Here is a 25,534-nt window from a genome sequence, read left to right as displayed (position 1 = left end):
ACCATTCCTTACCACTTACATCAGAGACGTCCAGCCCTCCCCATCCTGCACCAATCTTCAAAAGATGAAGACCATGAATCTAGTACTCTCACTATCCAACTGATGGTAGAAAAAGTGAAAAGATAGGCATGTGAGTGTCTTATACCCATATGTGTTGTGCATTGAGAAGTAGCCCTCCTTCATTTCCAAAGATGACCTCCAAAAAGCACAAAAGTACCTTGTGATTTTAAATATTCTTAGGAGTCGAACACATCTCAACACCGAAATGCCCAGCGGTGACATGATCTTTGTCTCAACCAGAATTGTTTCCAGGATTCCTCCACACACAATGAAACAGTCAAACCGGTTGAAGAGGGACACAAAATAGGCCTGGAGACCAAGGCTATACATCTTCAGCAGCATCTCTGCCGTGAAAAGAGCTAGCAGCACCTTATTGGCAGTGTCTCATGAAAAGTAAACAGAAACATATTAATGAAACTTAGTCAAAAGACCATCACAGCCAACCATCAATGTTTGCCTATGACAAACCCATTCTGGGAATAATCTGATAGAGCAACATCATCTAAGCTTGGGTCAAAGAATGATCTTCAAAGTGTGGCCATCTCCTTCACAGAAATGTTTTACAAAGATGCTTACAGTGCTTCTTATAAATTGTGTATATAGCTATGAGGTATTGCGCAACCACACAACCTCCATGGCAGAAATAAGCCTTCCCGTGCACAACCTCCCATCTCACTTGTCATCTGCAGATGAGAGTGGGAACAGAAAAGCTGCTATGATAGCTGCTGTTGCTTAAGTAAACCTTTCAGCTGGTCTTACCTCCAGTGAGGCTTCAGCAGTTCTGCAAACAGAGGAGAACTTTACAAATCTTTCTTTCTTTCTCACCTCCCTGGTAACTAGAATTTATCATAAATGCCATTTCAGGGAAAACCTTGGAGCATCTGTGGCTCCCAGTAGTCATCTATAAATTGGAATTCCAACTGCTGCAGATATATATGTAGTATAAGCTTCTGCTTTTACCTACACCTATTGAACACTGCCTTGGTTGGCAAGCAGGAAGCTATGGATTCCCAGAAACCTCTCCTAATGTAGGCAGGTTTTTTGTTGTGTAATTTAGTTTCTCCACAGACAGAGGACTATATTTGCAGCTCTGTGTACTACTTTTTCACTTTGTGGCTATCCTAATGCATCAGCTCATCCCTCAGTCCCCTTTCTAGACACTGAAGATAATAAGCAGAACCACTAGCCCTTCCTTACCTTGGACCTCAGTGAGCCAGTCTGGTTGATTGTAGTGTTCAGAGGCAATGGTAAGAGTGTTGAGAAACACGAGGAAGATCACCAACCAGTAGAAAACATTGGACTTGACAGCAGCTCGGCACTTTCTTCTGCAGAATCGATTCCATCGGCGCCAGTAGCGGCTTGAAAAATTAGAAAAGGAAAAGTTTTCTGATGGGACACCTTAGGCTACTGCAAAGCTCTCTGTCAACTATTCAGTATCTATAGGTGGTAGAAAATAACTTGGAAATTCATCCTGAGAAAATGTTCTTTTGTTTTAATCTGAGTTGACAGTTTGGGCCATTCTTCTTTTAGCTAGAGGAATACAGTTAGCCCTAAGTCAATTTGAAATATTTAAGGATGAATGAACCTCTTCAAGCAATGTCTTAATCCTATTAAGACATCCATCACCACTACCCTGAGAGGTCTTTTAGCCCTGTTCTCACAGAAATCATTATTTTTCTTGTATTTAATGCTTGTGGCCTGAAATGGGACCTGTCCCAGTATCAGGATAGTCAATGAAAAAATGGACCTTTGGATAAAACTCTTGGATAGATGAGGTCAAATAAAACCTTGAGAGGGTTTCCAATATTCAGCAATGTTCAGGACCAGGCCCAATCTGAGGGCTAGCTCTGAACAGAAAAACAAAATTCAGGGGACCTCAGCATTGCCCTTTCATGCCTGGAACTAAGGATACCGTTTGCTAATCAACAGACCTTTTAAAGTTTGTCTTCCGTGAATACATCCCCTGGTGTCACTGATTTCTGAGGGTAATTACTAACCACAGAAGATATTTAAAGCTAATTACACACCTCCTACTCTTCAGAATTTAACCTGCATAGCAACCAGTTTCCAGGCAACACTTGCCACTGTATAATAAATCTAATAGTTTTTTTATAGATACTATATATGTATGTGTATGCATGTGTATGTGTGTTTCTGTAGACACACATACATACAGAACACTACAGAACAAAGTGGCAAATTGAGGAGAGAACTTCTATAGATCAATCTTCTCTTTGATATTACTTCCAGTGATAAATTGTGACTATGCTTGATGTGAAGGCTCAGCATCTAGATAAACTAATGCCAAACACTATGAACTTCGCCCACTGTCCAAGAATTTTGCAGCAACATTTTAACATCTAAGATGTTTTTAGCTATGCAATTTGTAAAAGCATCCAGTCTAGGTAACACAAGTATTTAACCTGGGTTATGTGTTTTGCAGTGGATTGGGGCAAAGACATGGTCTTCTCAACATTCAAAAAAATACTCATAATACTTAGGCATTCATGTTATCCTTAAATCATCACACATCCCGTTGCACATTTGTACATGTGCATGTATACGATCACATGATGATACAAATGTTTTCCTGTGCTTGCACCTACACAGTAATGCATGAACTGCAGGAATGTGATAACTTATGCTACTCTGTACATGTATGCACACCTACAGCCTGTATCCATTATATAGATTCCTGAATTTATATTACTGTTTATTATCTAGGTAAGCCAAATGGCAGAGTTAACTCACTTGTCCCTGTTACTGTGAAAGCTAATTTACTTTTTTTACAAAAGTAATTTCAAATTCAGAGTTATAGAGGCAGCTGGGCTCCAACTGAAGAGATAGAAATGGACGGGGACCACAACAAAGTATCATGAAATTAATCTTTCCAATAGAAACACATAGATGATTAGCCTGAGACTGCTTCACATTTTTAAGAGCTGTAAGTCAACAGAGAATCAAACATCACCAGAAAAACTCCAGGTTTCCCATGGTGAAATGAAGCATTCTACAAATAACCTGATGATGCAAATCTCATCAGTTGAGAGATTTATAACTAAGTAGAACAGAGTACTGGAACAGAGTGTAGAAAATAGAAGTTGAGCTGACAGGGTTGTTGCTGATGGACATAGTTATGATTATGTAGTTGAACTTTTTTTCTTCTACTTTTATATATTTTATGGCTCAAGATGTGTAGGTAGCAATCAGATAGGTACTTCTGAGTGAAATGCTCTCAAGAGTCTCTCTGCCTTACTTTAGTGTGAAACAGAGATAAGGGACGTTGATTTTAGGTAGATGAATAATTCCTGCCCCACAGATGCAGGAACAAATCACTTTACAAGGCAAGGAACAAAACAAGTAGAAATGAAGAAAAACATAAAAATCTGCTTTACTTACCTAAACTTAGATTTGGAGATCCGATGCCTGAAAGATAAGAATTGCCATTAAAGTCTCTAAACCTATGCCATCTCTCCCAAGCTTTTATGAGAACAGCAATAGAAAGAAATAAAATTAAGTACATTAAATTTTTAAGGATACTGTTTTCTTCTTAAATTCCCTGTAAGTTAATGTAGACACTGGGAAGGGCTAGGATTCCCTGATATTCAAATCTTGTTGTTTCCCTAGTCAGAAGCAGGTGTCATGCCATGATGGGATCCTACCACCTTTGGACATCAGTAAAATAGTCCTTCTCTTGGGGGAAAAGGCTGTCCTAAAGGTAGGGGCACTCTTTACCTGCTATCAAAATCTGAGTCTTCTCTTTGGTCACTGGGTTTTGTACTTATATTAAAATATGTATGACTTGATATACACAAACTTGTTGCTGTCACACATCACTTCTCTCTTCAGGATAGATAAACCCATTATGATACTATGGGGAAAATAACATTGTGTTTTTTTTCCCAGCAATTCAGGCAAAAAGAGTATATGGTGGATATTTTCAAACTTAGATTCTAACACTCATATTTATTGTTATCTATGTAAAATGCTTTGGATTTAAGTGAGGCTGAACAATTGCCGATTCTGAGGCTACTAATGGAATTTGGGGTGTCAAGCTTTCCTTAATACTGGGCCATACTCCCACTGTGTATTTTTAAATATCTAATTCAATGCAATCAAATTAATTCATCTAAATAACCTCATTTGCTTTATATATGAAGTCACAAGCAAAGCTAGAGTCAGACTCCATTTCTCTAACCATTATGTCACGCTGCTTGAAATACATACTACAGGACTTCTGTATCCTTTGGCTGTCTCTTAGTACATACACATTGGTTCATAGAGAGACATAGTTACATGGATGCAATGGCACGAGTCTGGGATGATTTAAGAGGCTGCAAAATCTACCACCAATAACAAAAGAAATGAGAACCTGAGGAGTGACTATCAAAGAGATACTTTTGCTGTGCTGAAGTATTTTTTAAGGTTTCCTCTATGATAGGAAAGTGATCCACTGTTGACAACAGCCAGAAAAGGTCTTCCTTATCAGCTTAAAAATGGATTTCCTGTTAGCAGACATGGGAGAAAGTAATTCTCAAAACATCCAACACTACTTTCTGTGGCAATGTTAAAAATGGTCATGTTCCTGTTTGAGGACATCAGTTGCTGACAAGTAATCAGTGATGGGTCAGTTTCTTTATGTGGGAGAGATTTTAGTGATAGCAGCATTTCACCAGCAGATGGTCCAAGACAAAAAAAAAGGCGTCTACACTGAATATATCTTTCCTGCTGTGTCACTGGCAGCTTGTCTAGGCCACATGCTTAGCAGCAGTGTTGCTACAGACACATACAAGAACTCTTTCAATAAAGAAGAAATAATACAGTGGTCGAACAGAATGCTAAATTATGTTGCAGAGATAATGTAAGCTTTAATCAAGATGGCTAGTGAAGCACCTACAGAGCATATCCTTCAAGTTAAGACTATCCAAACAGTCTCACTGAAGATAAGTCTTGCTTGAAAAGCCCTATCTAATAACTGTAATAGATCAGATCTATAGGCAACAGGAATGAAGGATCAGACAAAGCCAGGAGAAAGAAGAATTAAAAAAACAGGATGAAAAAAGAAGGTGGGCACTGAAAAGAAGACAGTGAAGACATTCATAGGGAAAGTTTGGAAGAGAGAGAAAGTGAGAGAAAGATACGTCATGGAGGACTCCATTGGTGTAAAGGGAAGGACGGGGAATGTGAAGTCCTCTGATGACCGCATGGGCTGAAGGTTTCCCAGTAAGGGAGCTGTGTGGCATTTAAGGAAATCTTTTATTTATTTTAGCAAAAGAGATGTAGCAGGTGTAGTACTCATCATGCATGTGATAATTACATCTTTGGAGCATTATGAGCTGCAGCCAAGTGCCTTCACTGCTCCGACAGGTTGGCTAATAAGTCCTCCCTCCCCGCCCCGCTTCTCATGCCTTACTGCTAAGGCAGAAGGCTTTATCACATGTGGGTGTGCTATATATATAGAACAGGACAAGGAAGGAGGAAGAGATTTATATTTAGAGGCAGAATCCAAGAGTGAAAAGGAATTTTGGAAACATGAATTGTACAATAATTGTTTCTGCAAACATTATGTTCTAATCTGAAACACACTTTTCAAATGACCCTTATCATCAAGAATCTTTTGTCCTTCAGAACCCAGTTAACTATGCCATATATAAACATGCTCTTATGACATTGCTAGCGGCTGTCAAAAAGTCTGGATATGGGGCCTTGCTGTGGCCTCTTTGTGATGCTCCAAATTTGCACTTGCCAGGGATTCAAGGTGGACCAGCTTCTATGCTGATGAGTTTAAGTACTAGTCTTCTGCAACCCTTGTATCTTGGGAGCTTTATGTCACTGAGAGAAAGAGAGCTTCCCCAGTTGTTGTGTCCAGCTCTGGAATGTCTTGAGAAATTGTATTTTAAAATCATGGTATTGGAACCTATACAAAATCCATTTCAGATCACTATTGAGAATTTTTATTATAGGAACTATGTAATTCAGATTATCTTTTAAAAAGACAAACAGAAAAAAGTCCTCTACTGTTCAACTAGTTATCTTCTTAATTCTCTAGACTTCTTCTAACCTTACATAGCTATGCACCAAATACAGCTAAGATAGTGAAATTTAAAGATTTTATCAGCATAAACTCAGAATAATCATTATAATTCAAATGCAGTGAGTCATCCTATATTCTTGTAGATAATCTCTTCATTTCTCTGGTCATGGTGTACACCACAGAAGAGAAATCAGACACTTGCAAAGGGTGTGCCAACCTTTGGTAACAGAGATGGAGGACTTTTTGTTGTAATTGTACACACAACGAACAAGAATTCTAGAAAAACATTGCAGGTCTCTAAACATGATACAAAAGCCACGCTACAGTTGTTTTTCAGATATTGATATTACTATATGGGACCAAACAATTATTTGGCAAGCTGGTCACAACTACTTTTACACTGTATGACTCCCCCTAGCAATTATCTTCATGAAAACTTACAAAATCCCTTGGATACTACTGAAAGCTCTCAGAAGAGCAGAGACACAGAAATTCACTTACTATGCCTCTTGGTTATAGCAGCTTTGGAGTTACAATGTCACATCCAAAGAGCTGCATTGTGCTTATCAGAGATTTTAGAACTGTGAGAACAGAGTCCTGTTGTGATACTGATTCTGTGCTGGTGCAATATGGTGCATTCCTACTGTTACTGGTCAAGATGCACAAGTCTTTGGAAAGCACTTTTTCTCTCTCTGTCTCCCTGCTGATGGAGGTACACTTCATTGCTTCTACTCAGGATGCTGGAATGCCTGAAAAGAAGATGGTCACCCAGGATCCTTTTCCACACATTCCTGGGAAAAGAACATATAGCAGCAAGACATCTTTGGGAATGCATGCTGTATTCCTGGTAATCTCTCAGCTTAATAAAGTGTAAGGGCTAAATTCTCCCCTCAGGTATGTCTCTGAGAATCACAGTGAACCACCTGCTATCCTCTGTACAATGTAGGTAACACTGGGCAGTTGTATAGGGGTGTGCACAAACACTGAAGAGTACATTGACCTGAATGAGTGATGCAAGTTAAGAGCAATATGGTCACTGGCCAGCAGCAGTGAAAGTCTAAAGAACCTTCCTAAGAAAACTGGGTATGTCCCACTAAAAGCTGAGGTGGCTTCCTATTCAATAGGCTTTCTTATGGGCTGGGAAAACAACACTCCAGAATCTAGTGGATAATCTTGCTCTCTCTGTGGCAATTTACAGGTAAGGCCTCTTACAATTTGAAGTGGGAAGAAAATTCTTCCTCCACAAGGGCATGCTATTGTCCTTTAGACACATATGTAGGGCTGACTGTGAATATCAAAAACTGTATGCCTTTAATAAATGGAAGAGCAATAGCTGAGGCTAACACACAGGGGCTGATCCCGTGTGTTTTCCTGCTAAAGTCAGCAGTGGTTTCAGAGCTTTTGGCAGAGATTTCTTACCATTGATCCTGAAGTGATAGGCACATTGTCTTCTCAGAAGGATGCTATCTTCTCATTAGCGGAAAACCAGCAGCAATAGTAGTGAATGACAAACCTGCAAGCAAACTGACTCTTTCCTCTTCACCACCAGCTCTCATGCTGATTGTTGTAAGAGCTGCATAGGAACTAATTTGCCACCCAGAAAAGCAAAAAGGGAAAATCACTGATGGTTCAGCTGCCACGGAAAGCTTTCATTGTTCATAGGATGTTCAGGACATTGTGTTTCCAGTTGGAAAGTTCATATTGTCTTATCTTGTTTTAACCCCCTTTGGAGGAAATGCAATTGAACTGTCCTCCAAATGTATGGAAAGCCTCGCCAAAGTGAAATGAGAAGTGGCTTATTGTTTCAGTGAAAGCAGATCATTTTAAGCTCTCTTTCATTTTGAGCTCAAGTGCTTCAGTTTTCTAATGTTGCTCCACGGATCATTAGCTTCCACAAATGTCTTTCTTTAGCTAATACATATGCATAAAGGCAAGTTCTTTTGTGGCACTTCAGATCTGTATGGTTGTATTAGAAAATTAACATTCTGGTGTACTAGAAGATTACAACAACAGTCTGCACAGAATAGATTACTATTGATTATAAGCAACAGCCTGTCCTCAGTAATCTAAGATCTGCAGAGCAGTAACCACAGAGGCTCAAAGAAATTGCTCTCTACTGGTAAGTCCTGGCTATAAGGCTATCCTCTATATAGAAACCCATTCCTCCTAGGTCTGGGTTTATCCTACTGATACTTGTTGTAGAGGAAAAGTATTTCATTGTGCCATTGACAACAAAGTATTAAAGCTGTGACACAGAAGAAGTAAGTTAAAGTTTCATTTATTAATGTTGTCCTTGAGGATAAAAGCTGTTACGTTTCTAGTACAGGGCAGATATCAGTGCAGTACAAGGCAACACCATGACAGAGATGATACAGCATGGAAGTTGTGGGATGCTTTTCAGTGTCCTGCACAACCCTACAAAACCCTTTTCAAATGCAAAGTATCCCTAAAGCCTGATAAAGCTAATTCCTATCTTAGGAAAGGAACTACTGTCTGCTGCAGCTCTGCCAATGGCAGTGGCATTATAGAAGTGATGAACATGAGTTAGGGACTTTTTGTTTTAGTTCTAAAAAACAGGGTTTACAGAATAAGCAAATATAGAAATCCTTTTAGATTCCTCCTGAAAATCCTTTTGCTGGTTTGAAGGTGGGCATTGCTTCAGACTGCACAGCTGATGAAGGCACTTCCTACAATACAGATATTATAGAAATAAAAGCTTCTTTGGAGACAATTCATCAGTAGGAAATGGCTTGTGTTAGAGAGGTACTTTCCTGATCTTACACAGTATATGTGTCTATGGAGCTGAGAAAGGCTGTCAGGGGAGATGTCCAGTTCCAAAAGAGATGCTTGAGCTTGGCTTCTCAAACAGATCTTTCTGTCATTCACAGATGCTTTCTAAGCTCTGCAGCTTTGTATAAGAATAGAAAGAACTACTGGTAATTCTAAGTTAGCGTCAATACAAATGTTTTTGCTTTTAGATGCCTGGTCATTTTCTCTTTTTGTCATGTGCACATTTGGATGGTATGGTCAGCCTTTCATCATGATGGGGTTAAACAGCCTTCCAGCCTGATGCCACTAAATAAATAAATATATTACCTTTGACTTGAAATCTCCCTGTTGCTTCAGTCATATCTGGTTGCAGCTTCCCAGTGCAGTTTCTGCTCTCTGGGAAAAAGTGTGTTTATACCAAGACAACGGCCACTAGGTGATTTTAGCAGGCTGGCAAAATGAAGATTTGTCTACAATACATAGAACTCAACAATCCAACAAAAATCTTGTCTAGCCATTTCAACTGCAAAAACAAAATCCAGAGGGCAGATGACTGCTCAAAAGTCCAGGCCTAATCTTTAGCTGCAGTAAATCATGATGGCTTGACTACAATTATTAATGCTCACTGAAAGTCAGCAATATTAGATGAGGAAATTATTTGAAAAGCTCAGGCAACTTCACACAAGAATTATTCCTGTTCTTGAGCAATGCTGAAATTATCAGAATCATTACGCCATTTCTGATGTTCTTAGGTTCCACACAAGGCAAATACTCATTCAAGGCAATTTTGAAATCCTCACATTTTATATGTTCCAGCAGAAATGTTGGCTTATAGGAAGTTTAACTGAAGATTCAGTAAGAAGAGGATTTAGTACTTCCTGGAAAAGACAAGTTCTCCCTGGTCTCTCTGCTTGAATGTGTGATACAGTAAATAAACCAGAAAAGAGTCCAAGACTCAAAATCCAGGATGGATTTGAATTTATGCTTCCTTGAAGAATTTTCAGCTCCACAGCTCTGAAGTAGACACTTTATAAAGGCAGGAACCATTGGCAAAATTTGTGTCTCTGTCCAAACTTTCAAATACAATGATACAGCCATTCATTTCCTAGTTGGAAGAAGCTCATCCATCTTTTTGAGATGAAAAACAATCTCAGTGGGGCCTTGAGAATGCAGATTGTCCTTGTGAAAGGAGTAAAAAACCCCTTCTCAATAACAGACTTCAATTCTCTACTATATGCTACCTATTTTTGAATGAAGTGGAAAGTGCCAAGGAAAACGTCTATCTCCCTGAACCTTACGTGTCATGCTCTGGTGAAACATAGGGTAGCAAGGTACACGGGTATAGTGATCACTGTGCCAGACCGTGATACTGTCATTCTCCTGTGGATACATTTGTCTATTTTAAGTAAAATCTGTTCTAAGTCATGGTTATGTTTAGAGTAGGGTTTAACTTCAGCTCTCCTGGCTACATTCCAGCTAAGATTACGTGCTGCTTGCCAAAATTCCCCATGCAGTTTCAGTGCAAAACAAGCCATCCCTCCTACATCTCCTTATATATTTGTGCCTTTTCTCCTTATATTTTTAAACACCTGTCACATTTTAGCCTGAAGGTGGCTGAACTCTAACGCTTTGAAAACAAACCCTGCATATACAGTCCACAAAGTGTTTTAGGACCCTTTGGGATTTAGGACATCAAATGAATGTAAGCTGTAATATTAAAAATATATGCAACCTTATAGTAACAGTTGCCATTGTTGTTGGCACTGTGCAGCACCCGGGGGACCCACTGTGTTAGGCACTGTAACTGAAGAATAGACATGGTTTTCCAAATTGGATCCACCTTACAGGAGTGGTCACATATCCAGCTGCTGCTTCCCATAATGCCACAAGAGCATATGCAACTTGGTAGGGTGCTAATAGGAGGGCTACATCTGCCTTTGCACTATCAGTAGGTTTAGTCTGGTTCCTTCAGAAAAGAGTTCATAATCTAAACTATAATGCCAGACTCAGCAGGTAGATAACAGCAGGCAGGTGAAGAAAAACAATCATAAATAATTTCTCAGGGGGATCATAAGCCACTGGCTGTCACTTGCAGCAGAGCAGACTGAATTTACAGTATATTCCATATATCATATGCTGTAATGTAGATACGATCTCCTTCTCCTCTTCAGTTTTTAGAGGACAAGGCCAAGGGGTGTGTGGAGGACATACAATCAAGGCTTACAGAGTCATGAAAGTGATGTATAAGCTGAATGCAGAGCTGTTGTTCACCAAACTTACAGTATTAGAAGGAGAGGGCATTCACTGAAACTAGTAAGAGATCAGCTGAAAACAGATACAAGCAAATACTTTTCTACACAGCAGGTAATGAAATTTGGAATCTTGTTTCCATAGGAGGTTGTAGGGGCAGACAGCACAGCAGAATCAGATATAATCCATGGACAACAGGTCCATAAATGTCCACTAAAGGGAATAGGCAGAAATGTGCCTTCTAACATCTTTAATCTAATGAATGTGAATTTGGGGTAGTAAAAGGGGAACGGAACATAGGAAATGTCCAGGCTCATGCATTTGCCCTCCTACCACTGCCAGGACTTGAACATTGGGCCAACTGGACCACAGGTCTGATCAAAAACATTTCTTATGTACTTATGATCAGCAGTTGACCAGCACTGAAGGGCTCCAGGTATGCCCCAGGGACAAAACAGTGCCTCAAAGTACTCCAACATGCTTCAAGCAATAGCAGCAGTGTGCTTAGTCCATCTTCCAAGGAAATTTGGAGGGCTTAACATATTCCTCCAAAGCATAAAGTCCATTTTTTGTTTAAGTAAGTAATGCAAAAGAGAATAGGACTCCTCTTTCTCTGTGGCACTAAAAAATATACTGTAAAGTATAAATGCTTCCATATGTGCTGTTTCACATATTTTTGAGTGTCCAGTACATACAATGGTGCAATTACAAGGAGGTATTACCTCCTGCTAACTGACGTATTTCTTTGTCACTACAGTGATGTGTTCAGAACTTGAAAGGCATAATTTGGGCTGTAGGACGGGACTTATCATTAGTGTTTTTCCATTGCAAGACTCCATAAAATGTACAAGAATCATTAGAGAGATTAAAATAGAACAGTTATTTCCACTTTTTGGTCTACATATGCTGGATTTGATTATCTATCACTAAAGAGGAACTTTTAAGTAAGAACACTTTTACATCAGTTATTCTTTTAGCTATTATGCAAAACCATCCCTGCTTATCTTGGGAATTCTGTGCTTTATTTATATCTTTGTAACTCAGAGTCTCTCCATTAAGATCCAGAGTGAGTTTACACTGAAATTAAGGTAAAGAACCAGGATCAATAGACCTTCTGCACTCTTTCCTTTCCCCCACTGTGTAGTTTCCTCCCCCTTAAAAAGCCTGAAATTTGTCCTGATATTAACCCTCCCAGCTCAATCCAGCCCCTACATACATATCTCTGTGTATATGTACTCACGCTAGCCTAGCACCGCAGTTTTCGCCTTCAATATCTGCTCCAGGGACGTTGTCTGTGTTCACGGACTCGGTCTCACTGGTGGGCATGCTCACTGTAAGAGTTGAAGGGAAGAAAAAGATAGGGTTGGCCATTAGAACCCAACACACCTATTAGTCAAATGTGGCAGTGAAGGAACTGGCTTAATCAAAAGATACTCAACCGCAGCTCTTGAGCAGTAAGCAATATGCTAGGCAAGCCTGCTGCCTCCCTGCCCAAGGCAGGCTGGGCAGGTGGAGCTTAAGAACATGTACAAGTTACCCAAATGCCAAAGAAAAGGGGAAGAAGCAGATGCTTTCTTTCTTTGAGAGTCAGTTCCTGAAAATTTGAAAAATAAGAACCATTGAAAATTAGAGAAGCAACAAAGAAGCTTTTCTTCAACTTAGTGGAACACTTAAAAAATGCCCCTTTACTCGCACTAGCCAAATCACCTCACTGCCCTCCTCAGTCTCTTATGTGATAAGTGGAGTGCGAGAGTGCAAATAAAAAGCACCAGATTGACAGGTACTCAGACAAGTCTTCTGTTTGTCCTGAAAGTATGTACTGCATAAATAATATTGGTGGCTCATCTGCCACATACTACCCATTAATGTACTTCAACCTTACACTTAGAAACTGGACATGCAGGGATAAGAGGGGAATTCAGAGTTTCTGACCCATTCAGATACTACCAATGAAAGAACCTTTGCAGAGGTTTTGTGAAGATACCCATCAACTAAGAACTAGGAAGAGTCTCCTAGGCTTTTATAGAAATGTCATGGAATAGCCATCAAATGAAAGGAATCCTAGGTCTAGACCTATCTCCTTCGGATTCAGAGAGGTGTCACATATCCCATGTGTTATCGAACCCTGAATATTTGGTCTTATGTATATTATATGACCCCCATAATTCCCTTTTCACCTGTTGCTCCCAGGTCTCCTATACACTGTGAGGTGAGCTGTAATAACTCCTTAATATAAAACCATTCAACATAGAGTAGGACAAAGGATGACACTCCAATATTGTATCCTCTTTCCCCTCCCCCTCCTTTTCAAATACACAAACAAAATAATAAAAAAAAATCTTTCAAACTGAACAATAGAAAAGTTTGGCAAATCTCTCAGATATCTGGTAGAACTTCAGAGCATGACATGCAATAGCAACTGGATATAGATCTCAAATGAGACTTGAGAGCACATACTATTAGCTGTTGGAGACACTTTTAGCAGCTTGTCAGAATACATTATTCATTAATAAGAGTGTATCTATTTGTGGGTCCCTGTAGCAAAAGGAAACAATGGAGAATAAATAGGCTTTGCATTTCAGTTGGACATAAGTTTAATGGGCCTTGTGATCAAGTCTTCTTTTAAAAACTAGAATGATATCAGAATCTTTCCAAAGAGGTCCTGTGTTTCTGCATTTGAAATATCATTGTAGAAATGTCTCCTAAAAATGTACTAACTTTCCTTTATCCCAACAGTGCAAGTGCCTATAAAGTGCCTCTTTGGAAATCGGAAGTTCTTGCACTGTGTTCTTAGGACCATATGAAATAATGGACTACCTTGGCTCTACATAGCCATGAAATATTCTACTCTAATGGTGCCTGTTGCTTTACAAAGAGTAGCTGTTTTAATTGTCTTATCTGTTTGCAAAGAAAAATTAAGACATCAACTATAAATTCATATTTTGATGCATAAGAAAGAACAAGGTAAGCTGTATGAAAAACAAACATTTATGATTAACATTCCCTGTCTAAGCCGTTCAGCAAAAAAAATTGATATTTGGCAAGTCATCTTCAAAGACGAGGTAAAGCACTTTAATGACATTTGAGCTTGTTTGTAAATGGAAAACAAATTTAAAGACACTAGCAAGAAACTGATTTAAAGAAAAACCTATTATCTTGAGTGCATGAAGAGGACACTGCACAAGCAACAGAAAAAGCAAGGCATGTGCAAGCATGAGTATATGAAGATACACTGTAAGTAAGCATGTATAGAGATACATAAACACACACAGTTACACACAGTGTGGACACAGAGTGCAGTGGAACATTACCATGGGTTTCTGTGGAGTGACTAAACCAAGCAAACTTCCCTTTCTTCTTATCAGGCAAGCCAGCTGGAGTGCTTCCTTTCACAGACAAGATGATCAGTGTCAAGTACCAGGAACAAGACATCAATAGAGAACATGCAGCCAGTGACAGGCAAAAGAAAAAAACAAGGAACTCAGCTTACACGACATCCATTTCTGTCTGAAAACTTCATCACATGAATTAAAAATACAGAATGAAAGGTATATGGAAGTATGAAGTATTATAACAGAGCTCATCAGAAGACAATTGTTCCTTGCTTTCTGTTTTGTTTTACATTTGAATATTTAGAACACTGAGTTGCTGAATTAAAGTTATGGGCCAAATCCTTTCCCCAGTCATATCAATAGCAAATTTTTTGACTGTCTGATGTATCTAAATCAAAGAGACTAAGGCAATCACAATTTGTCCCTAAGTTATCCCCTGTCCTTCAGGGCCAGAATCAAGACCAGACTATTTCTGAAAGAGATTTCCTGTATTTCTTCCTAAACTCCTCCCATATAAAGAAACTCTGGCAGAACTGCTAATGGAAAGTTGTTTGTGTGACCACAGTTTTGTGTCTTTCCCCATCTACAAAGATTAACAACTCTTAGCATGCATTCAGATACACTGCTTTAACCAAACCAGCATCCATCTAAACTATGCCTCACAATTTCCATCTGAGTTTACATTTGGCATTTACCCTCTGATGTCCTTCTGCTGCATGGCTTTTCACAGCTTTAGTTAATGTTGATCCTCTGCTTATTACACACAGAGGTCCTCCACCCACATAGATCAGAGGTGTATGCACAAAGCTGTCTTAGAGCTTACTTTGCATTTCCCTAATCTTACTGCTACTCTGTGTCTGGAAAGCCAAATTAAATTGAGGGATGCAGGTGCTGTGCCACGTGGGCTGATCAGATTCCTGTGGTTCAGGCTGTGAGCTCACTGTCACCTTACTGGCATTTATTATCTTCAGTGCATAATGCACTGATATAAAATGTTAAGGACAATAAAAAGAATTAAGATGGTATCAAGTGTAGGAGGAATCATGGGCTAGAAGTTAAAGGTCAGGACAGACAGGAGATCAGAACTGCATTCCCAAATGTGGTATTCATTCAGCATGGCAATTGCTGATTTTTACTGGTACTTCCTAACACCGTCAATATCAGAGGATAATCATGTGCACTAACGCTGTGAAGTTCATTCAAGCCAGATAACAAATCCTGAAAACAGAAGATGCTGCAGAAGAGGTATGTACAAACTAGGGCTGAATATGAGAGGAGGTAGACCAAATACTGCCCAGATGGCATTCTTATCTGATTCTGCTCTCAGACACAGACCTTGTGCCTGCATCCAGGCTCCAGTCTAGAAACAGGGCAGACATTTTTTGCAGTCAGAGTAATTAATTACTGGAACCATGCACCAAGAATGCTGGTGGCAAATCCACCACAGGAATGTTTTAATCAGGAGGAGATGTTTTTCTAAATGGTGGGCTCTAGTCCAGAGCAGAGTTATGTTTGGGACCACGCTATACAGACTATGCAATCACAACGGGCACTTCCTCCTTGCCATTTGGGATAAAGAGACAAAAGCAGGAATGGGATAAATGCTTTTTTTCCCTCCCACCTAGACACAAAGTGACTTAGCACTGGAAATCTTGGTGCAATTTTTTTAAAGAGAAGTGAGACAAATTTTTAAAGGCGTGAAATGGCATATCTCATGGCTTCAAGAGAATACAAAACATAAGGACCACTAGGCTTTATATTTTCTCTACAGTCGCTTCTAAAGTGTTTGCACTTCTTAATTTTCTCCACAGTGTGGCTCATTTCTGAATACAGACTTTCTCTCCTGGACTATCTAAACTCCAATTTCGTATTACCTACATAGCACTCCTGCAGCAACTAAAGCAGTAACAAATGCTATCTAGCAACCCCCTTAAAAATAAATTTAAGAAATGCTTCCTGTTATGTTAATTCTAGCCCTGAGGCCCAGCAGACAGAAATAAGGACAAACAGTCTGAATTCTGTGACTGGTTAGATAGCACAGACATGCAAGACCCTTTGAGAGCCTGTGTTCCATGTTACTGGCATCAAGCATTGATACAAGCTCTGCTCTTGCACTAACATATGTCCCTCCACCAACCAAATGCCCCATGGACATGCAAATAAATTATTAGACAGCAGGTTGCCAAGAGACAGTCAACCACTCAAACAAAAAGCTAATACCCTTCTGTGTAATCTTGAGATAATTTTTTCCTTTACAGACTTAGAGAATAATAGTTGCTCCCAGTTCAGAAATATCATTATCACTGCTGCACCTGCATTTATGACACTGTTTTCATCAGAGCAGTAGAAGTCGTGCAATTCAAATTTTCAGATGTATCCCCATAGATTATAATGATGTCACACTTACTGAATCACAAGTGCTGAATTTCTCTCAATTGCTGTGATAATTTAAGACCCAGAAAAGCAGCAGCTCAGAGAAAGGGTGCCCAGATCCACAAATGCAGATAAAGCATTTACTTTTCACAGATTTTCATGGGACACATGTGCCTAAATGAGTTTGCATTAGTTTTAGAACTATGTGCATCAGAGGCTCTTCACATTGCCTGACTTTATGCCTCTGATTTAGCTGTTTGAGTTAGGCTGTAGAGGCAGATAGGTTCCTATCACAAGTTTTATGAAAGACCTTCTAATGGCTCCATCAACTATATGGACAGCCTGGGCATTTAACTTACGCCCTTAGGTTAGATACCTGACTTGAAACAGTATGGCTACCCAACATGTACAAATGTGTTGATTGTACTAAAAAAAGACCTGTACCTGGTTTTCAGATTGAGATGGGAATAATACACTTGACTGTTTTTTCTGATGTGCTCACTTGGACAGCACACTCCAATTTCTAGTGGTATTGAAGTACACTGCAAAATATGGGGCTAAATCACTCATTTTGCCTCCACTGGTGTTTGATGTCAGAAGGACCTGATGTTACTCTGCTACCATCTCATCTCATTGTGTCACCTTGGACATATCATCAACTCTTTCTAGATATGTGTCCATTTTCTCTAAAATGGGGATTACAATTCTGCGCTCACCTTGCAAAACTCTGAGATCTGCAGATGAAATGCATTACAGTAAGTGCTAAGTACTATAGTTATTACTGATGCTAATGTTTCCCAAGCGAGACTCTGAAGAACTATAAAGCAAATCTAAAGAGCAAAGAAGTCCCATGAATTCTCCAGCTGGGACTTAAGATTTCTTTTTCTATCAAGTACAACAAGAATAAATTACAGTATCCAGGCTGCTTCCTTTAACAGAATGTGCATCAAGTGAATGACTTTGTCTCCAGTAAGAACCCTGCTTCCCATGGTGCCTCTCACTCCCATCATTTCATGAATCAGTTTATGGGCAGATGTCAGAATATCAATCAACTCATCTTTTTTTTTTTCTGTGGAGAGCTCTCATTTTAATTAATATATGAATATTGCCTAGCTTTCCTCTTCTCATTGCCTGTTTTGGAAATGCTGTACTCATTCAACTTATTCACTAATTTAAATAAGACACAGCTTTCATTCTGCTCCATGCATACAGTGTCTTAGTAACAACCAGTGAGTATGTTCTTACATGCAAGCAGCATGTGGAAGGCAAACTATCAGAGATATCTGACTAGTTTTCTCTAGATTTGTTCCTGATTCTGGCAGAAAAATATGCTAGCTATTACTGGGGAACACTTTGGGGGTTTCTATTTTGAAAAGGCATTCTGCATTGGGGAAGCTTCTACAGAAGAGAAAGGGGAATCTGAATTATCTGTGGATCTTGGTAGTTACATACCTTCCAAAGTTAGATAGACTGGATCAATGAATCTAGCACAAAAAAAATTCCAGAAAAATGATGAAAATATGTGAAAAATGCTTATCAAGGGCTCAGAGGCCAATGTCCACACAGGAAGTATTATACACACACCATTACAGTATATATACATTGCATAACTTAATTTAGGGATATGTACAAATGACTGCAATTAGAAGAAGACTTGCAAACAGAAGAAGAAGATATGTACTTTCACTACATGTTGTCCACAGGATCTAGAACAATAATAAAGAGCCATGAAGCAGTTGCCAGTTGCACCCACTTCAATCAAACAGAAAAAAGCTTTAGGTAAAAAGACTGTGACATCAGTAAATCAGTAGCAAAGATGGAGTACCTAGTATGTAGTAACAGAGCTTGTTATGGTAGTAAAACCAGGCTGGGTATTGGACTGCATCACAAAAGACTGATGCAATGCAGTTACGAATGGAGCAGAAGTAGGAAGTATAGCCGATTCTGAGAGGGAGTACTGTATATCAAACATTTTGATTATGTTTAAATTACAGATTTTACAATACAACTTAAAATACTTATCTTCCATGTAATAAGACTTATTTTTACATGGCTTCCTCCCCTTCCAGAGCCTCACCATAAGCACATATGCATCCTGTGATGTTGAAGGAACACATGGGCTAAGTGATCTTACACCATACTCAACAAGGAATATGAGAGGCAGAGGAATGTTTCAATTGTGCCAGCCAGATCTGTCATTAAAACATGCAGACTACTGCACACCTGTGAATGCATTACCTTGCCACTAATTACTCTCGCTGGAACTGTAGTCAAACTTCACAGTTACTTTAAACAGCAACTATTTTTCTTCTTTTCATAATAATATTGACACTAGTATGTAGTGTTCCATAAATATTTGTTCATTTCAGCCAGTGAGTGAAACACACATTACACAGAAGACTGCATAACGGACACAATTAAACTTCTCCCAAGGGATGGCTGTCACAAGCCTTAAATGTATACTGTTCTGTATTTGAAAGGAAGAACTTAAAATCCTCTCCCCACTTCCCTGCAGAGGTGTTTTTTGCCTAACCTATGGTATCTCAAATGTCTCACATGCACAGGATATAGGACTCTCACTCAAAACCAGACTTTCCAGAAAGCAGCCTATAACTCCGTTAAAAGGGGCAAACGAGCACTCTCCCTGGAGAACTGGTTGTACTGCTGAGCTAACATCTGAGTCCATATTAGGAGCCCACTCAGCGCTCTGCGGAGTATCTGCCTGCAAGAGCTATGGAAGCAACTCGCTTAATCCATGCAGCTGAAGGAGCACAGGAACAGCAGATGGGCTGGGTCACAGGGTGACAGAGCTGCCACCAGAATGAATTGTAAAAGATGCCTCTCTTCTGAATATGGATCCTTCCATGACATCCTGAACCAATTTTCTAGTCTGATAAATGACTTGTGTTTTTCATTTTCCTTGTCATTAGGAACAACTACTTGGACAAAGTACAAGGCATTTATAGACCAGGACATAGTTTATAGCCTAACCTTCTGGTGCCTCTCTAATGCTTTTAAGCAGCTCTTCTGATTTGCCAAAGAATTCTGGAGCAATTCATAAAAAAAAAAAAAAAAAAAAAAAAAAAGTTAAGAAAGAAGAAAGCAAAAAAGGAAAAGTGAAACAACTGAGTATCTACAACTCTTTCAACAGTAGGCTGTGATGGTGAACAAATCAGAACACCACATTCTGAATCATTCCACAAGACACCTTTGTATTCTTATGGTTTTCAGCAAAGGAAGATGTGAGAAGAAGTAATGCCATCAGTTGTGCTTGAATCCACCCTGCATAATGGTCCATGGATTCAACAAGCAGGAGCATAGGATGTTTTCTGGATATCCTAGCTTGTGATGCTCTGGGCAAAGCAGAAATCCCAGCATAAAAGTCAGAAGGATTCTGCTATTGCAGGTTGATCTGGCAGTGCCTCAGAAATGGGTGCCCAAGAGCTGTGCATAATGTAATGGGAAATGATACAAAAAAATTCTTCTTATGAACAAAGTAACCAATTACAGAAAGGACCCCAATACACCAACCTTAAGTGTGATTAACATCTAAAAAAAAAAAAAAACCCTCACTTTGATCATTTTTATCCCCAAATAATCATGACATTTCTCATACTTTGCTCACTAGCATTGTTATTAATGTCAATAATCAGCCACAAGCTTCAAGTACAGAAGTGTTTTTATAGCAGGTCACATGTGTCCTTAAACTCCTGTACATGGGAAAACTTCTGCATCTGCCCATCCACACAGATGCACACTTGGGTGGTGAATCAGTAACTCTAATGAACAGTAAGTATGATGAGGATCCATACTTCAGCAGAAGCATCTTTGTTCTTTCAGTTTACAGCCTTGTGAACCTGCCTTCCCTGCAGAGTTCAGGAGAAGCAAAAAATTGCAGAAGCCTGTTCCAACTTGATATGCTTAGGTCATCAGAAACTCTCCAGGGAGTGCTGACTTACCACCAAGACTGCTAAGCTTCAAAGTGACTGAGATGCAGCTCTAGCAGTTTTATGACATTCCTGCCTGTCACAAGCCATTTCAAGGTGAGTGACATCTGAAAACTCAGTGAGTGGTTCAAGGTTTGTGAGATAGAGTGCATAAAAGGATACATCAGGACAGCAGGGACTGCACTTCTGTCTGAATGGTGCAGTGGATGGGAGCCATGGTCCACTAGCCCACTATGAATATATTTTGGGGAGGAACATGCTCAGTTCAGGTAAAATTCCTGCTGAAGCCAGTTTCCTAGCTGCAGGGTTGTATGTGTTCTCTCCAGAGAAATAGTTTAACATAGATCTGTTTAAGGACTACATCCAGTATAGAGGAAGGAAACTATTCTCCTGGAGGCTGGCCCCTGTTAGTAGAACATTCCCCCCCCCCCCCAAAAAAAAAAAAAAAAAAAAAAGAAAGAAAGAAAACAAAAATGAATGTGAAACAGAAATTGAGCTGTACTTTTTCAAAGGACAGGTAGGTCACCTGGACAGATGTTGGGCCATACCTGAAGAAGCTGTGCGAACGAACAACAGTGACTGAATATTTTTATCTGAAATACCACCCTGCAAGTTGGAATAGCAGTTTATGTTTTCTGCAAGTTGAAAGATTCAGTTTGGGAGTGACTTGCTCAAAATATTTCAGCATTAATATTATCAAGGAAAAGAGAGCAGCAGATCGCTGTCCATCTGAGCAGGCATGTTGCACATGCAGTACCTGACAGACCCAGCAAGCACAGACATTTTCTAATAGCAGTATTCAAGTAGGTTGTGTGAGAAGCCTTCTGGATGATGCCTTCCTGATGGCAATTGACCAAGCAATTCAATTCATTGATCAACAGGAACAGTAACACCCATGATAGATGTAGGTTATTCTTGAGTTATATTCTTTGATCACACTGAATATTCTACTCAACTTCACAATCAGAAATAGAAATCACCTCTCCTGTTCTGAAATGTCCACAAAACTCTGTTTTTAAACCTTAGTCTATTACATTTCTTCTGTGATTAGTAAATAAAATGCTTGTGACTGTGTGCTGCTGCTGCATGTGGTGTTCTTTCAGACACTTGCTAACATAATGACTAGTCTGATACTAGACACTATTATCACAATATCATGAGTCAGAAGCATGAGACATGCTAGCTGGGCAGGCTGTGCTACTGTGCAGCCAGGAGGTAAGTAAAAATTTCAAGTTAAAGGATTTTGCCCTTAAGATCAGCTTGTCAAATACGTAATCAACACTTTTGTACATTGAGAATAGGTCAATTACTCCAAGTCAAAGAAACGGGCATTTTCTAGTAGCCTTGAAATAATAGATTTTTAATTTGCATATACTTTTAGCATTCAGAAAGAGTGAGGGACCGATAACAACAGCTTGAGTTAAGCTTAACGTAGGGAGGTGTTACACAAGCTTCCCTCACACAGCTGTGTTAAAGCAACTCATTCGTGACCTGACATGCCCCTGTTATTCTGCTTATGGTTCTTCAAATAGCTAGATAATACACTTATATTTTGATCTGCACATCTGTGAGGAGTCACATAGCTTTGCCGCTGCACCTCCATTCCAACAATAAACCCCTTTGCTATGTGGGTTTTAATGCAATTGGTAACATCCCCATTCTGATATCCAGTAACTCTTATGTTACCTGTCCTAGGATCCCCTATGATCCTCTACTGTCTACTTAGAAGGACACCTCTGAATATAGTCCTTCCTCAAACAGATAAGTAAAAGTGAGCTGCATCATGCTGTGGTCATATAAATGGAAATAAGGATATAAGCAGCCCTAAGAACATGCATGACCCCTGAAGTGGAATTTAAATGTAGGACTCAAAATATGAAAGGCCATTTCCCAGATCTGTTGATTTATCTGTACTGTCCTGCTAACTGAAGAGCTGCTGTAACCAGCAGGCAGACACAGTGACACAGCTACTTTCAGTTCAGTTCCCCAGCTGGAAACATTCTCCTTCCTTCTTCCCTCCCCTCCCCCCGACCCCTGGGCTTAATATTGTTCTTGAGATAACTGGGATGGTGGAACCTGCATTTCTTCCCAGGAACAAACACAACTGGAGATTTTTATCTTATTAGCAGAGAGTACTGCCATAGACAGGAAGTTTCTCACCCAATAAAGAGTAAGTGAGGAGTCACAGAGCAGAACTTTGACTGCTTCTCTGTTAGAGTTATGCCTATACTGAGGTTTTGCAACAAGTTTCCTAGTCTTCTCAGCAAAACACTGAATAGGGCTGAATGCCATTCACAACTGTTTATTCTTTTCAACCGTGCCAACACTGGCTATCAGTTCAGTAGTATACATACAGTTCAGCTGTGTAATGTCACCCAGACTCCTTGTCTTTAAAGTCTGCCTCAGGAATATCACAGCATCACAGACCTCCCATCAGCTACTGCTCATTGCACTGCTCCGTCACACTGCCATTACAGCTGCGGGGTCAGTTTTCTAACCCTACTTGAATTTAAAACACAATACTATTACCTTTGCCCTCTTCTGTACTTGTTTGTGAATATGCTCAAGCAAGTGATGGACTATTCATGCTGCCCTGCAGTCAGGTGTGGGGAAAGTGAAGGATGCAACTATTTCCCTGGGGAAACTCTGCTGATGCAACTCTTGCTTCCTCCAGCCTGTCCTGGACCTCTTAGAGACTTTCCACTTTGGCCCCAATCCCCACACAACTCTTGATTAGGGTCCAAGAATACTTGCTCTAGGCCTCAGTATTGATCTTCTTGTATGTGAATCTTCAAGATAGGAATACAAAATGCAACAGGGAAGAAAGATAGGTAGGCTGGTCACAATGAATACACACTTACACTGAGGGGGGAAAAAAGCCCTGATCAGAACAATTTCTGTAAAAGTGGGTACCATCACACTCCTCTATCTACCAGGAACATTTCTAAGACATTTTGCTTACAAGATCTGTGTTGAAGTTCCTACTTGGACAAATTTTTTTCTATGTGTCTTCAGACAAACTACATTCGATTGTCTCTACCAAGGCACTGGATGCCTTTTCAGACACCCTTTTTGACTTCCCTGCCTGGAGGATGCCCTTTCAACTATCACAGCAGAAGGGGGCAAGCCCCCAGTGCTGTATTTATCTGTCAGTCCAAAATAAAGTTCTTGGGTACCATGAAGTGTCTAAATAGGTATTAGATGACTATGTTTAGGAAGCTGAATCCCATCTGTATTATCTATGCCTGAGTTTCCTGGGAAAAAGAAAGGAACTATAATGTTGTCTTTTGCTTGCTGAGACTGCAAACTCTTGGAGTCAAAGATGTCTTTTATCTGTGTAAATACATATTTTTGTTTGTGTATACAGTCCCAGGCACACTGTGGCTTTGATCTCAGCTGACACTACTGTAACACAACTAATTTTCACCCCCAACACTTGCTCCTAACGCCAGATACATGCTCCATGTCCCTCAGACATCACTGCTGAACACCACAGCCTCTCTCCTGACAGTTCTTTATACCACATTAAAAAGTCTTTAGGATTTCAGCTGCTGTTGGTCCTGTTCATTAATGCTTTCTTCTCAATGAAGAGACTTTTAAGATTAAATCTGCAATGATAATTGGTAAATCTGCAATGATAATTGGTTTTCATATGCTGATCTCTGGTTGTCCTCAGCAGGAACAGTTTTGAAAAACACTTTTTAAGTGCCCTTATAAAGATTTAAGAATACACATTAGTTATTTACTTTAAAAAATGGCCTTGCTGTATAAACAGTCAGTTTAGAGGTTGTGGCTTTTCTTACTATAATTTTCTGTGGAGACCCTGGTATTGAATGCCTTCTACATCTCTCTAACAACGAGAAATAAAGCACATCATGCCAGAAAGTATAGTGATAGCAATTTTCTCACAGACTGTTTCCTTTACTGTCCCTTCTTGAGAAGTGGAATCACCAGGTCAGTGGATAAGTAAGGACAGCTCCATGAAGCACATCCTAATGCGGCAGATGAAGATTAATCTATTTGCAAAAAGGTGCCTTCCCCAACCATATAAACAATGGTCTCTCTCTAAAGCCTCACCTTCAAAGATACTTATCTATGACATACTAGTATTAGACAGGATTCCTACATCAATGTAAGTCTCTCTTCCAGCAGGCAAAACAGAGGTGTTACCTCACCAGACACACGTTGCTAGGAAAATAGCCTTTATAGTAGATAAACTTAATGCCCTATCAACATTCATGTCAGCTTCTATATGCTGTAGCTTGTCACATTTCATGCTCCAGCAGTTCTCAGTGTAATGTTGTTCACACTCCAGGTTAACAGAGCAAGGGAATGGAGAAGCTGGAAAAACTGTACAAGAACAACACAAGCCAGATACTCAGCTGCTAGAGAGCAGAGTGCATGTAGATCACCACTTAACTACTTCAGTCACAGAGGATCTTACAGGCAGAGCTTTTCCCCAAGCATGAACTATAGCAGCCTAGAAGCTTACCTAATTTATGTAGTTTTTGATGGCTGTAAGGGGATAAGAAGAAGAATTGAGACTAGAGGCAAAAATTAGCACAGCTTTGGAGTTTGCTCTCCACACGGCCCTCCCTTCCTCCACATAACAGGACCAGCAATGGCAAAGAAGATTTGATAGATGCTCTTTGTGGTTTCAGAGTTAGTTAATTACCTCTAGGCCTTCTCTGTTCATCAGCACTCACTCAGTAAGTGGCTGCTGGAGTTAGACACATATCTGCATTTGGCCCACCTCTCCCAAATGAGTG

The 25,534-nt window shown here is 39.7% G+C and overlaps 1 protein-coding gene across 2 annotated transcripts in view; it reads right to left on the bottom strand.

Moving 5' to 3' along the window:
- Positions 1-25,534, bottom strand: part of CACNA1C (calcium voltage-gated channel subunit alpha1 C) — a 495,695-nt gene that overhangs the window by 111,272 nt on the left and 358,889 nt on the right. The window contains exons 5-9 of one of the 2 annotated variants that reach the window (XM_062590591.1): positions 14,425-14,499; positions 12,354-12,444; positions 3,460-3,486; positions 1,258-1,418; positions 218-443 (exon numbers count right to left, since the gene is read on the bottom strand). In XM_062590591.1, the coding sequence (XP_062446575.1) occupies positions 218-443; positions 1,258-1,418; positions 3,460-3,486; positions 12,354-12,444; positions 14,425-14,499 (580 nt within the window). The remainder of the gene's footprint in view (positions 1-217; positions 444-1,257; positions 1,419-3,459; positions 3,487-12,353; positions 12,445-14,424; positions 14,500-25,534) is intronic. The other variant, XM_062590597.1, reaches the window with a different exon arrangement.

Source organism: Rhea pennata, chromosome 1, assembly GCF_028389875.1.
Source record: "Rhea pennata isolate bPtePen1 chromosome 1, bPtePen1.pri, whole genome shotgun sequence".
NCBI classification, from domain to species: Eukaryota; Metazoa; Chordata; class Aves; order Rheiformes; family Rheidae; genus Rhea; species Rhea pennata.
This window is presented reverse-complemented; position numbering and strand designations above follow the sequence as displayed.